Source organism: Pelobates fuscus, chromosome 3, assembly GCF_036172605.1.
Source record: "Pelobates fuscus isolate aPelFus1 chromosome 3, aPelFus1.pri, whole genome shotgun sequence".
Classification (NCBI taxonomy): Eukaryota; Metazoa; Chordata; class Amphibia; order Anura; family Pelobatidae; genus Pelobates; species Pelobates fuscus.
Window position 1 is genome coordinate 338,884,491 of NC_086319.1, and position 15,872 is coordinate 338,900,362.

Consider the following 15,872-nt stretch of genomic DNA (forward strand, 5'->3'; position numbering starts at 1 on the left):
GGCACAACAATGGGCCTCAGGATCTCATCACGGTATCTCTGTGCATTCAAAATGCGATCAATAAAATGCACCTGTGTTTGTTGTCTATACCATAACCCCACCACCACTCAATCCACAATGTTGACATCAACAAACCACTCACCCAAACGACGCCATACACACTGCCATCTGCCCTGTACAGTGAAAACCGGGATTCATCTGTGAATAGAACACCTCTCCAAAGTGCCAGACGCCATAGAATGTGAGCATTTGTCCACTCAAGTCGGTTACGACGATGAACTGCAGTCAGGTCGAGACCCCAATGAGGACAACGAGCATGCAGATGAGCTTCCCTGAGACGGTTTCTGACAGTTTGTGCAGAGATTCTTTGGTTATGCAAACCGATTATTCTCTGAAACGCCTTTGTAGACGGCATATAGTACAGAAATTAACATTCAATTCACAGGCAACAGCTCTGGTGGACAGTCCTGGCCTCAGCATACCAATTGCACGCTCCCTCAAAACTTGCGCCATCAGTGGCATTGCTGTGTGATAAAACTGCACATTTCAGAGTGGCCTTCTATTGTGGCCAGCCTAATGCGCACCTTTGCAATAATCATGCTGTCTAATCAGCATCTTGATATGCCACACCTGTGAGGTGGATGGATTCTCAGCAAAGGAGAAGTGCTCACTAACACAGATTTAGACAAATTTGTGAATATTTGAGAGAAATAGGCCTTTTGTGAACATAGAAAAAGTCTTAACACAACAGTATTGCGTTTATAATTTTGTTCAGTGTATAACCAATCCAATTAATTTTGTTCAAGTTCTTGGGACTTTCTCAAGAGACGGGCACTGTTTTTTAAATGTGAGTGATTGTCAACAATTTCTTTGTTTTAAATAATGGAAAATGTACACTGCATGTTTTCTTTAGCTCTCGTTTCATTTTAACGGTGGCTGCAAAGTCTAAGTTCTTCAAATGAATACAGACTTGTTCCGAAGCAAAGGAATTAAGAGTTATCTGTCAGATTTTTTTTATTCCACTTGTCTTTTTGTGCCCTGTTGTATGTCCAACACATATGGATTCATAAATTTTGTTTACCACTATAAATTTGGTGGTGTACTTAAAAATTTAGTTTTCTGTGAATTTAACCCCAAGACAAAGCCTTCAAATGAACAAGTCATGCCTTCTAAAAGGGGTGCTAATGCCTTAGGGAAGCAGTGTATAGCAAGTCTGTGCCTGTGAAGGTATGGCTCTTTAGTAAAGTACATTGGTCTTGGTCTGTAATGGAATAAGTTACCAGGAGGACCAATGAGTTTGTTTACATTTTTTTTCCTTTTATCTCCCCACAGTTGTCTTTTGTTCCCACTTTATACCACTTCCCCACCAAGTTTGTTTTACTTCTTTCTCCCTGTAATCTTTCATCTCTGTTCATACATATCATGGCAAACATAAGTTTATCCATCAGTTCTGTTTTAGAATTTGGTAGATATCTGTGACTATTTATTTACACCGTGATGATAGTAACAGTATCGTCCTATTCCCTGGTAACATGTGACAGCCACTGTTAATGCACACAGGTAGGTATGTATGAATATTATATTATGTTTTCTAAAACTTTAATGTTTAAATGTGCTAGTGTCGTCTAAGAATCTACTGAAAATAATCAGTTTATTGCAGGTAATGCTAAGTTAATAGCTGGACAAGTCCAGTCATTTCTCTAATTGAGCCTTGTCTTTCTCTTAGCTAAATGTCATTCCGTGTTTTCCATGAAATAACTCAATTTTAACTTTTATCTTTAAATCTACCGAGTTTATTCTATTTGTCAGACTCCAATAGTTATACATCCATATTCTGAGTTGTACATGCAGCTTGTATACGAACATAGAAGTACATTTTGCAAGTGAAATACAAATGCTGTACATAGAATATCTGGTCATGGTTTCATCCAATTCTGCATGATCAATGTACATTTCTATTGCTCAGCATTTTTGCGAATACAGAATTGAATGGGTTCTTGATCACATAGCATTCTCAATTTCTTAAAAACACAATGAGTCTAAACATTAAAAGCAATGATTGATCACCTGTTGAGTCGCCCGCCATTACTGTCAGTGCTGCCATTGACTTAGTGTCAGTATAGTGACTTTTGACAAGGAAGCGAGCCAAATCCAAGACCGTATTAAATGGCTGACTCAGGACCTTGTGAGCCCACTCGCACACAAGGCGACAAGCTGCAGATACAACTTCTTCATCAGCATTTTGTAACTGAGCGGACACTTCCACGCCATCCAGCTGAAACATAGAACAATTAGTCGCTACCCAGAGAAGATGTACGGGGTCAACCTCTAAATAACAGACGCAGAGATTTACATTACAAATATGCCTTACATGGGAAATCTACTTATATTACAACATTACAAATATAAAGAAATTGTAGGAGGGTCGATCGGAACACATAAGCAGTGAAGCACTTAAATCATCCAGCAGGTGTCAAGCCTCTCTTATGTTAAAATAATAACAGGTTAGAACCCACCAGTACATTGAGGTACAGTGGAAACAATGGTGTGCATAAACACATGGCATTATGTTTTGTCTAAAGTCTCTTATTTTGAGACCGGTGATTTTTAATAACCATGAAAGAATGTATAAATAAAAATTCATTTTTTTTGCTGGTACATTGATCCCTATTTGTGTATCATTGATGTACCTAAGAGGTAGAGGATACGTACGGTCTGTGCAATTTTTGTGGCCAGTGCTAGCATGTAACAAATAATGGAAGTCCCTTCAAGTCAATTTCAAAAAATCAACACTGGTAACGGAACACTAACATGAGCTCATTACAAATTGTGCTGCAAAATGTAACATCATTGCACCTGTTAGCAAAGCTTATATACAAAATTAAGTAACATTTAGCACCTCTTGGCATTGCAGATTATACATTGGCATGTGTTTGCTTTTCTTTTTATTTGAAAAAAATAAAATGAAAACATTAACATTAATGGGCAAATCGTGTTACCTACTAAAATCTCAGATGTTTATAAACTGCTTGTTCCTATGGTTTAATCTGCTATACAGAAGGGTATATCTTAATTATTTTTTTAACAGTTACGATGCATTTAAATAAACAAAGACAGGCTGATAACGGACATTAACAATGAATAAAAAAATTAAGGAGCCACAGGTATCTAAGGATTTTTCTATTTGAGCTACAATTATTGATTTTAAAAGTAATATTAGTCTATGATTGAAAAGTTATTTACCCCATCTCCAGTCTTGTTGAAGTCCAGGTTGGGCAGTGATGGCATATGAACAAACGCTTTCTTCCTCAGACCGCTATAGCAATACGTGGCAGAGTTAAGGTCACTTTTCCAGAATTTTACGTAGTGGGATCAAATACCATTATTACAGTAAAGAAACAAAAACTAATACACCTCAAAACTTTTTTAATTTCTGCAGGTAAGTGAACTTATAGGTATAGCTTAAAAAGTTCTGCTTCACTAAGATAGTGTGTTTACCATAATGGTTCAGGGAGCTGATGGATTTTAAAAAACATGAAGCAATATGACAATCACAGTTTAAAAGGATTAAGACAACTGATTGGACTGATGAATCACATCCCTTTATTTTTATTTTTTTTATCAGAACCCCTAAAAATGTTCCATTAATACAATCACCATGCAGCACTAGTGGGTGTGTTTGACAACCATTTTCCAACCACAGACATCCTTCTTTAACTACACAGCTTTGACCTACAATGAAACTCTGCTGTATTGCATTTGCGGTTTTGTGTTTTGTAAAAGTCCTGAAAGCTACTTGACTTCAGAGATTACCATTTTCATTGAGTTTCAACAATTTTGAAATGTCTTAAAGGGACACTATAGTCGCCACAACAACTACCCCTAAATGTATTTTTTTCTGGTGAGTAAAATCATTCCCTTCAGGCATTTTCATGCAAACACAGCCTTTTCAGAGAAAACATTGGATTGGCTTAAAATTGGAAAGATGTCACCAAAGAGGCGAAGCCAGCGTTGGCAGACCCGCAAGGCGCTGGAAATAAGGCATGGTTTAACATATTCTAAGGGGAGGGACAGGGGAAACGCAGCCCTGGTTAATCAGCATCTCGTCATAGAGATGCACTGAATCAATTAATCTCTGTGGGGAAAGTGCAATATCTCCATGCAGAGCGACTATACTCACCAGAACAATTACATAAAGCTGCAGTTGTTCTGGTGACTACAGTGTCCCTTTAAGTATTTGTTGGAAATGGGAAACACCATTTAGAATCTGACTGTGCTTGTTTCGGGAGTTATCAGTACACTATTTGGCTGATTATATTTCAATGTTACATGTAGTTGCAAGTAGAGATGCTTTGTGAGGGACAGTACACACTTGAAGCAAAAGGATATTTTGATTTGCCTCTTGTGCCCAGACGACGTGCCTTCATGTTTGGAAATACGTTTTTCATGATCTTTCCAAAGTCAGCAGCACTTAGTGGGTGGTAGCCAAGATTGTCACAATAGCTCCTAAAACGGAAGAACACAAGGATGTAAATCATGATGCAATAATAAAAAAAAAATATATATAAACTGATCAGACCACAAAATAATTAAAGTACACAAAATCTTGTCGATTTTATATATCATGGTCTGACTGCTCAGATAAAATGGGGAACTTGCACACATACACCATTACCAATAACACATATAGAATACCTACCACATGATGCCTCCTTTAAAAAAATATAAATAATCCCATGTGAGAACTGTATTAATGTAATAATTATAACTATAATTGAATCTGCAAGTTCCCCCTTTTATATAAGGAATAATAAGGAAAAGAGAAAATGTTGTTTTACCTATTGTTATCTCAAGGAAAGGAGAGTATCCATTATCTATACTTGATCGACACCAACAGAAATGTGATTTATGAAAAGCTCACTTTGTTTCCATTTCCATCCTTATTTATTATTTTACAGCGATAACACTACTTTTTCTCTAAGCAGATCATAACGTTACTCCAGAATGAGCTGCAGTGGACACCGTCAAATTATATTCCCAGAAATAAAACACTGCATCCATTACAATCTGGCTCACTGCGACCTTGAATAAGTCATTGTCTCCTTGAGCCAAAATTAAATTATCAGACATCTTTGCCAATTTTCTCTACAAAGTGTACTGTATACAGACATTAGCATCCTAAAGCACGAGTGTGAGTAAGCATTTTATATCATTAGCATCAGAATAAAACCTATATTCTACAGCATGACGCAAGTTAAACATTTCAGCCTTCAACAGACCTTTTTAAGCATTTTATAGCTTTTAGCATTAATAAACATTTACTCTTTTGCAAGTTCAAACTTACAGCTTTTACAAAACAAAACAAAAGTTTGCAACATTTCACATTGTAAAACTGCCTCCTCTGTCTCACCTCCCCCATTCTTAAGTATGCCCGCTGTGCCTGTTAACGTACGTAGGGATGCACCGAAATGAAAATTCTGTTCCGAAATCAAAAATTCAGGATCTCCTTTGCCGAAAACCGAAACTGACTTTTCCCCCAAAATTATTTTACAAAAAGTTTTTTTTCCCTAAAATTAGACTTTTTAAATTAATTTAATTAATCTAATATAAAAAAAACTCCCTTCTCTTTTAGTGGTCCCCCCCACTTAATGTTCCTCTCCCCTCCCCTGCCCATAGTGTTTCTCTCCCCCTCCCCTCCCCCGTCCCACAGTGTTTCTCTACTTCCCCCTTGTCCCATAGTGTTTCTCTTCACCCCCCCCGTCCCATAGTGTTTCTCTTCACCCCCCCTGTCCCATAGTGTTTCTCTTCACCCCCCCTGTCCCATAGTGTTTCTCTTCATCCCCCCCGTCCCATAGTGTTTCTCTTCACCCCCCCGTCCCATAGTGTTTCTCTTCATCCCCCCCGTCCCATAGTGTTTCTCTTCATCCCCCCCCGTCCCATAGTGTTTCTCTTCATCCCCCCCGTCCCATAGTGTTTCTCTTCATCCCCCCCGTCCCATAGTGTTTCTCTTCATCCCCCCCGTCCCATAGTGTTTCTCTTCATCCCCCCCGTCCCATAGTGTTTCTCTTCACCCCCCTCGTCCCATAGTGTTTCTCTTCATCCCCCCCGTCCCATAGTGTTTCTCTTCATCCCCCCCCGTCCCATAGTGTTTCTCTTCACCCCCCTCGTCCCATAGTGTTTCTCTACACCGCCCTCCCCGTCCCACAGTGTTTCTCTCCCCCCTCCCCGTCCCACAGTGTTTCTCTCCCCCCCCCGTCCCACAGTTTCTCCCCCCCCGTCCCACAGTTTCTCTCTCCCCCCGTCCCACAGTGTTTCTCCCCCGCCTCCCCTGTCCCACAGTGTTTCTCCCCCCCCTCCCATGTCCCACAGTGTTTCTCCCCCCCCTCCCCTGTCCCACAGTGTTTCTCCCCCCCCTCCCCTGTCCCACAGTGTTTCTCCCCCCCCCTCCCCTGTCCCACAGTGTTTCTCCCCCCCCCCTCCCCTGTCCCACAGTGTTTCTCCCCCCCTCCCCTGTCCCACAGTGTTTCTCCCCCCCTCCCCTGTCCCACAGTGTTTCTCCCCCCCCTCCCCTGTCCCACAGTGTTTCTCCCCCCCTCCCCTGTCCCACAGTGTTTCTCCCCCCCCTCCCCTGTCCCACAGTGTTTCTCCCCCCCCCTGTCCCACAGTGTTTCTCCCCCCCCTCCCCTGTCCCACAGTGTTTCTCCCCCCCCCTCCCCTGTCCCACAGTGTTTCTCCCCCCCTCCCCTGTCCCAGTGTTTCTCCCCCCCTCCCCTGTCCCAGTGTTTCTCTTCCCCCCTCCCCTGTCCCACAGTGTTTCTCTTCCCCCCCCTCCCCTGTCCCACAGTGTTTCTCTTCCCCTCTCCCCTGACCCACAGTGTTTCTCTTCCCCTCTCCCCTGACCCACAGTGTTTCTCTTCCCCCCCTCCCCCACAGTGTTTCTCTCCCCCCCCTCCCCTGTCCCAGTGTTTCTCTTCTCCCCCGGCCCAGTGTTTCTCTTCTCCCCTCCTCTGTCCCACAGTATTTCTCTTCTCCCCCTCCCCTGTCCCAGTGTTTCTCTTCTCCCCCCCTCCCCTATCCCAGTGTTTCTCTTCTCCCCCCTCCCCTGTCCCATAGTGTTTCTCTTCTCCCCCCCGTCCCATAGTGTTTCTCTTCTCCCCCCCTCCCCTGTCCCATAGTGTTTCTCTTCTCCCCCCTCCCCTGTCCCATAGTGTTTCTCTTCTCCCCCCCCTCCCCTGTCCCATAGTGTTTCTCTCCCCCCCGTCCCACAGTGTTTCTCTTCTCCCCCCTCCCCTGTCCCATAGTGTTTCTCTTCTCCACCCTCCCCATCCCATAGTGTTTCTCTTCTCCTCCTCCTCCTCCCCTGTCCCATAGTGTTTCTCTTCTCCCCCCCCCTGTCCCATAGTGTTTCTCTTCTCCCCCCTCCCCTGTCCCATAGTGTTTCTCTTCTCCCCCCCCTCCCAAGTCCCATAGTGTTTCTCTTCTCCCCCCCCTCCCAAGTCCCATAGTGTTTCTCTTCTCCCCCCCCTGTCCCATAGTGTTTCTCTTCTCCCCCCCCTGTCCCATAGTGTTTCTCTTCTCCACCCCCTGTCCCATAGTGTTTCTCTTCTCCACCCCCTGTCCCATAGTGTTCTTTCCCCCCTCCCTCCCATCCCATAGTGTTCTTTCCCCCCTCCCTCCCATCCCATAGTGTTCTTTCCCCCCTCCCTCCCATCCCATAGTGTCCTTTCCCCCCTCCCTCCCGTCCCATAGTGTTCTTTCCCCCCTCCCTCCCGTCCCATAGTGTTCTTTCCCCCCTCCCTCCCGTCCCATAGTGTTCTTTCCCCCCTCCCTCCCGTCCCATAGTGTTCTTTCCCCCCTCCCTCCCGTCCCATAGTGTTCTTTCCCCCCTCCCTCCCATCCCATAGTGTTCTTTCCCCCCTCCCTCCCGTCCCATAGTGTTCTTTCCCCCCTCCCTCCCGTCCCATAGTGTTCTTTCCCCCTCCCTCCCGTCCCATAGTGTTCTTTCCCCCCCTCCCTCCCGTCCCATAGTGTTCTTTTCCCCCCTCCCTCCCGTCCCATAGTGTTCTTTCCCCCCTCCCTCCCGTCCCATAGTGTTCTTTCCCCCCTCCCTCCCGTCCCATAGTGTTCTTTCCCCCCTCCCTCCCGTCCCATAGTGTTCTTTCCCCCCTCCCTCCCGTCCCATAGTGTTCTTTCCCCCCTCCCTCCCGTCCCATAGTGTTCTTTCCCCCCTCCCTCCCGTCCCATAGTGTTCTTTCCCCCCTCCCTCCCGTCCCATAGTGTTCTTTCCCCCCTCCCTCCCGTCCCATAGTGTTCTTTCCCCCCCTCCCTCCCGTCCCATAGTGTTCTTTCCCCCCTCCCTCCCGTCCCATAGTGTTCTTTCCCCCCTCCCTCCCGTCCCATAGTGTTCTTTCCCCCCTCCCTCCCGTCCCATAGTGTTCTTTCCCCCCTCCCTCCCGTCCCATAGTGTTCTTTCCCCCCTCCCTCCCGTCCCATAGTGTTCTTTCCCCCCTCCCTCCCGTCCCATAGTGTTCTTTCCCCCCTCCCTCCCATCCCATAGTGTTCTTTCCCCCCTCCCTCCCATCCCATAGTGTTCTTTCCCCCCTCCCTCCCGTCCCATAGTGTTCTTTCCCCCCTCCCTCCCGTCCCATAGTGTTCTTTCCCCCCTCCCCTGTCCCATAGTGTTCCCAAACAGCATTTCAAAAGTACTACAATTATTTCAGAGCTGTGCAAAGACAACTTTATCAACTAGTTAAACCATTATCAAGAAACTACCAAGTGACTTCTAAATCCAAAAATGGCATTTGTAATTCAACTGAGACTTTTAAACAGCGTTTGTCTACTTTACATTAGCAATCACTAATGCTTGATATTATGTGTGTGCAGATCAACACTGCAATTCCAGCAGCTCAGAGCAACATTCTAAATACCATGAACACATTCTATAAGAAATGCAGGTGAAGGAAACCAGAGACCCTAACGACCTGTTTGGTAAAGTAAAACGTTTAGTCTTTATTGTAACAGTTACAGGTTCCTAACTATGCCCTGTTTTGTTTTATCCCAGCAGAATAAAGTTTGGATAGGAACGCTTTGAAGAACAGAGTATGGAAGGAAGTGATTTTAGGAAATGCTGGCAGAATATTGTACGGAGAGGAATACTTTTAAGAACCTTTACATTTTATTTTATTACATTGAGACACTTCAGAACTTTCATGGTGCTTACTTATACTCATCGTAGACTTCCTGTTTGGGCAGTGAAGTCTCTGGGTGCTCCTCCAAGGTATTCCGAATCCAGGAGAATGCATGGGTTTGTTGAGCTCGACTGGATGATAAAGAGCTCTGATCACTAGAACAAATACAAAGAAAGATAAGTATACTCCGTGAATGCATCATTTAAACACTACAATGATTTACTTTATATAAAAAAAAAAACAACACGTATTAAATGCAAATACCTTATAAGCATTAGAGGAAAGGTTTTTGTTGAGTACAGTTATACTCAACCCAGATCTTGAGCAGGAAATATAATACACCAAATCACTCCTTGGTAAATATTATATCGGAACAATAATATATGCAAATACTGCAGCGCTGACGAAATGTATTCAGTGTTGAATATATCTGAAGAGGGCAGAATTGCTTTAAAAGAAGATATACAGTCCTGACAGAATTAATTTTATACATACACCTTCAACTGTCTGGAACTATCAAGCAAAATAGTTTATTTTTCTTTTTAATTCACGCTCTTGTGATGCAAGATAGTGATAGCATTGCTTTAAAGTGAAGTAAAAGCTGTTGGCCGGTTAATAGTACTTCCTACTTCGATTTCTGTTGGTTAAAGGAAGCAGCACACACCACATTGGCAGTTGGTACTACACACTACGTGGAGGCAAGTTACAATGTGACGGCCCAATTTCTTTTTAAACATGCCAATGGGTAGAGCTAACTGTAACAGAGCCTTAAAGACAATCTCACTCCATTTATGACTGCCAAAAAACAGACATGCTCACCAGAAAGCCTTTAAAATGCTCACATTGGCCATGGTTAGCTAAGAAATATTCCATAGATCCAGATAGGGGACCAAAAAAAAAGCACTTTTAGTTGTAACACAGGTGAAAACCACGTCCAGTAATAACAGAGGTTTTGAAATAAAACCCGTTTTTGGCATTTCATTGATGAGCGGAGCCAAGTAGATTGTAAAACCATTAGTACACACCCTGCTGCATTTAGGGTAGAAACCACCTGGAAAACACATTATATCATGGACTCATACAATAGGCAGTGTGTTCACATTAAAAGAAGCAGCGTTCGGTTTAGATACTGGCCAGTTATGAATCTGCAAACCCTGCTTTAGTTTGCAGATAAGCAACTTAACTTTTTTTTTTAGACATATAGTAAAGCAATATACAAGTCATGTTAATCTTTAAACAGATGCCACCAATTCTTTAGTCTTAGTAGGCACAATTATGATACTTTTCAACAACATGTATATACAAACACGCAAACATTTTAACTAAAAGCACAGCAAAACAGTACAGAAATACAGTGTATACAAATGACAAACATGGAAACATTCAGAAAGTGTACAAAGCAGAGTGTTACAGAGTTCTATACGGAGATAAGAATCCTAAACCTCAAATAACCATCAAGTATCCTCCATTCTCTCAGGGCAAGTTTGTTATGCATAGTTATAGTCCTACCTAACAGGCTGCGCGTTATGGTAACAGAGTACCAGAGGAAGGCTTAAGAGCCAAAACGTCTGGGTTTACATTTCTCCTGCTCTTGGTCAGTATACCTTTTTTTATGGGTGTATGTAATTAGCACTTTATTGCTATTGTGATATTGGTGATATTGGTATGCACTATTCTATGTCATAGTTACTTGATCTATTTCTTCAATGCATGAAAAAACTTTTTTTTCTATGTGCAAACCTTGGTGTACCTACAGTTCCTTACTATATTTATTATGGTAACTGGAGCTGGCCTTTTGGCACATCATCCTTGCTTTTGTTTATAGTATATATACAATAACTGAAACATTAAACACATATACCGGTGTGTACAAGGACTGGGTAGAACATGGTAGAATGTTTCTGATAACGTAGATTCATGAACTGCAAAGGGTTTTAATAATGTTTTCAGTAATAATACACACATTTTGTAGTTTCATAATTAGTATCTCACTCTATAAATTGAGCAAATCAATACATTTTAAAATATACATACAAAATATGGTTTGAATGAGTACATCATGGAAATACATGTATACAATTTTAACATTTTGGATCCATATTTACAAAACCTTTTCAGAAGAGTTTGAAGCAAGATTTATGGGTAAAAGAAAATATTGTCCAACACTGGACAGAATAGAACATTGCAGGTATGGTGCAACGGTTCAAATGACTGTCACTTCTGACAAAGTCTGCCGTACCCAAAGATATAATCATGGGTATGGGAAAGAGATCCAAGAGGTAAAAATACTCAAAAATGTTAGGCACTGACAGTAGCATATTTAGAACTCAGAAAATGGCTCGTGGGGTGTGTGATCATGGGAGACGCAAGCCAATAAGTACTGTGTTGCCCATGGAAACTAATAGCCATCCGGTAACATTGCTAGTTCCAAGAGTTCTTATCTTATTTTAAGCCAGGTAACACCATTAGTCACAGGTGTGGAAAACTTAACACAAACCCCCTGCCCCAAAAAAACAATATGCACCTTTTCTCCACATTGCTAGGACCAGAAGGCAGTTGGAGGTAGAGGTAGAGTTTCTCAAGGTCTGTAAACTTCTCAACTTCTTGCTATAAATAAAACAAACATGCATGAATACAACAAACAAGAAAATACGAAACAAGCGGCATTAAGCAGAAATAGAACTTGCACAACTCAATCTTCAGAGCACAGAATTCTGTCAAAATTCATGTCGAAAAGAATATTGATAATACATATGTGTATGTACATCATATGTAATGTGTTCCCTCAACGCACACTGCTATTACATGGTAGCACAAAATCACAGTCTGGATTAGCTTTTTGTCAGCACCAAAATAACAATAGCTACATGGAATAAAAAAAAAAAAACTGCAATAAAATAAAAACACAAAGTGAAATATAAAAATCATGATAACACTCAAGAACAGGCTTGCAACATAATATTACTAGCTATGTTTTAAAATTATGTTTTCCTATTAGAGTCAGTCTATCAAGAAAGAAAGACGAATGATGTCCGAGAAAGTGAGAAAAACGTTGTAGTCCTTTAATAAAAAAAATACTAATGTATTTTTCACCATCACAAACTACTTGGCAATAGATATAGAAAACTGCTGGCTGCTTTAGTGTTTGGCCAACACTCAAGCACATTTGTCCAAATCTAATGAATGGGTTATTTCTTTCTCTTGTGCAAGTGAGACAAAGGTTTTCATCCTACGCAGACTTGCTTACTCTTCTGATCTGCATATTTAATAACTCTGGAAACCGCATCCAGTCACTCTTTATAATTATTTACATTTTAGGTAAATAAAGACTGGGAATATTTAACCCTGCCGTTAATTTGTGTTTCAGCACATCATTTAGCCAAGGCTTTATACTATAGTTTTCTCTTGAAAACTACATTTTATCCAATGTGGAAGGTGATGCCTATGTCATATTTTGGTGTACATAATTACACAACATGCAACATATTATTAAAACAATAACGTTGAATAGGTCCTCCTGGAACCAAAACAACTTTAATGCAATTGACCCCACAAGTATGATGTAACTGCAGAGTTCTGCTCGATAAGTCTGCCTATCTACTTCCCCATGCCTCCCTATTCTGGGGGGAAAGAAAATGAATAACTTAGCACTGTATGTACAAGGCTCTGGAACGGAACTGTTGGAAGTCAAGCAAATTGCAATAGAAGAGGAGAACACCCAGGCAGACACAATGAAAGTATATCGCGTCATATCTGTCGAGTTTCAGTCTGCCTGCTGCTTGGATTGAATTAATTTTCTTCAATGTAGATTATAAGTCAAGCATGTCAAACTCGCGGCCCACAATGAATATATTTGCGTCCCGGTGAGCCACGAGTTTGCCATGATTACTAAGGCAGAGTAGGTACCTGCTCTTCTTACATTGCAGGTGCCTACTCTGCTCATATTTACCTAGTACCGGCCGGAGAAGAAGTTCCTGGTAGCCGAGAGGGAGCTCAGTCTTCCTGCTCCTCACTGCTCCCTCGAGTGCGCCCTCTGTAGTGATGCCGGGTGCCGGAATATGATGTCATTCCGGTACCCGGCTTCACTAAACTGCACGCGTGAGGGAGCAGTAAGGAGCAGGAAGACTAAACTCCCTAGAGAAGAGGCCCCACACCAGTGATCGACTGATTATCAGTCTGGCCGATACTATCGGCCGATATTCGGTATTTTCGGCAATATCGGTATCGGCCTATAGAGATACAGATATTGCCTATAATGCAGACCAGGACCCCCGGGCCAATTACAAGTCCGACGGTCCGGAGGGCCCGCAGCAAGCGCTTACCTTCCCAGCAGCTTCCCGTCTAACTCTTGCGAGTCCCTCGGCCGTCAGATAACCTGCGGCAACACTCCACGCGGCACACAGGCCGCGAGATTTAGACAGGGGAGCTGAAGGGAGCTGCTGGGAAGGTAAGCAAGAGCTTTCTGCGGGCCCCCACTGCACAGTCCTTGCCACCAGACCACCAGGGAATGCCATTTCCCCCCTCCCTGGCTAAGTAAGAAGCAGGGAGGGGGGAACTTAAAAAAAAAATTGAAATATTGAAAAAAATAAAAAAAATGCCCCCAACCTCCCATTTTACACACACTACACACACTCTGCATTCATTATATACACACTACATTCACTTTATACACACACTCCACAAACACACACTCTGCATTCATTATATATACACACACACACACACACACACACTCCATCCACTAAACACACACACACACTCCATCCACTAAACACACACACACACACTCCATCCACTAAACACACACACACACACACACTCCATCCACTAAACACACACACACACACACACACTCCATCCACTAAACACACACACACACACACTCCATCCACTAAACACACACACACACACACTCCATCCACTAAACACACACACACACACACACTCCATCCACTAAACACACACACACACACTCACTCCATCCACTAAACACACACACACACACTCCATCCACTAAACACACACACACACACACTCCATCCACTAAACACACACACACACACACTCCATCCACTAAACACACACACACACACACACTCCATCCACTAAACACACACACACACACACACTCCATCCACTAAACACACACACACACACTCGATCCACTAAACACACACACACACACTCCATCCACTAAACACACACACACACACTCCATCCACTAAACACACACACACACACTCCATCCACTAAACACACACACACACACACACTCCATCCACTAAACACACACACACACACACACTCCATCCACTAAACACACACACACACACTCCATCCACTAAACACACACACACACACTCCATCCACTAAACACACACACACACTCCATCCACTAAACACACACACACACTCCATCCACTAAACACACACACACACTCCATCCACTAAACACACACACACACACTCCATCCACTAAACACACACACACACACTCCATCCACTAAACACACACACACACACTCCATCCACTAAACACACACACACACTCCATCCACTAAACACACACACACACTCCATCCACTAAACACACACACACACTCCATCCACTAAACACACACACACACTCCATCCACTAAACACACACACACACTCCATCCACTAAACACACACACACACTCCATCCACTAAACACACACACACACTCCATCCACTAAACACACACACACACTCCATCCACTAAACACACACACACACACACTCCATCCACTAAACACACACACACACACACTCCATCCACTAAACACACACACACACACACTCCATCCACTAAACACACACACACACACTCCATCCACTAAACACACACACACACACTCCATCCACTAAACACACACACACACACACTCCATCCACTAAACACACACACACACACTCCATCCACTAAACACACACACACACACTCCATCCACTAAACACACACACACACACTCCATCCACTAAACACACACACACACACTCCATCCACTAAACACACACACACACACTCCATCCACTAAACACACACACACACACACTCCATCCACTAAACACACACACACACACACTCCATCCACTAAACACACACACACACACTCCATCCACTAAACACACACACACACACTCCATCCACTAAACACACACACACACACACACTCCATCCACTAAACACACACACACACACACACTCCATCCACTAAACACACACACACACACACACTCCATCCACTAAACACACACACACACACACACTCCATCCACTAAACACACACACACACACACACTCCATCCACTAAACACACACACACACTCCATCCACTAAACACACACACACACTCCATCCACTAAACACACACACACACTCCATCCACTAAACACACACACACACTCCATCCACTAAACACACACACACACTCCATCCACTAAACACACACACACACTCCATCCACTAAACACACACACACACTCCATCCACTAAACACACACACACACTCCATCCACTAAACACACACACACACTCCATCCACTAAACACACACACACACTCCATCCACTAAACACACACACACACTCCATCCACTAAACACACACACACACTCCATCCACTAAACACACACACACTCCATCCACTAAACACACACACACA

General features: G+C 43.0%; 1 protein-coding gene across 1 annotated transcript in view; it reads right to left on the reverse strand.

Annotated features, from left to right (window-relative positions):
• The window catches only part of RFX7 (regulatory factor X7), a 122,661-nt gene that overhangs the window by 16,246 nt on the left and 90,543 nt on the right, over positions 1-15,872 (reverse strand). Inside the window, exons 3-7 of the mRNA XM_063449085.1 lie at positions 11,713-11,795; positions 9,221-9,343; positions 4,390-4,506; positions 3,244-3,328; positions 2,068-2,275 (exon numbers count right to left, since the gene is read on the reverse strand). Of these exons, the coding sequence (XP_063305155.1) occupies positions 2,068-2,275; positions 3,244-3,328; positions 4,390-4,506; positions 9,221-9,343; positions 11,713-11,795 (616 nt within the window). The remainder of the gene's footprint in view (positions 1-2,067; positions 2,276-3,243; positions 3,329-4,389; positions 4,507-9,220; positions 9,344-11,712; positions 11,796-15,872) is intronic.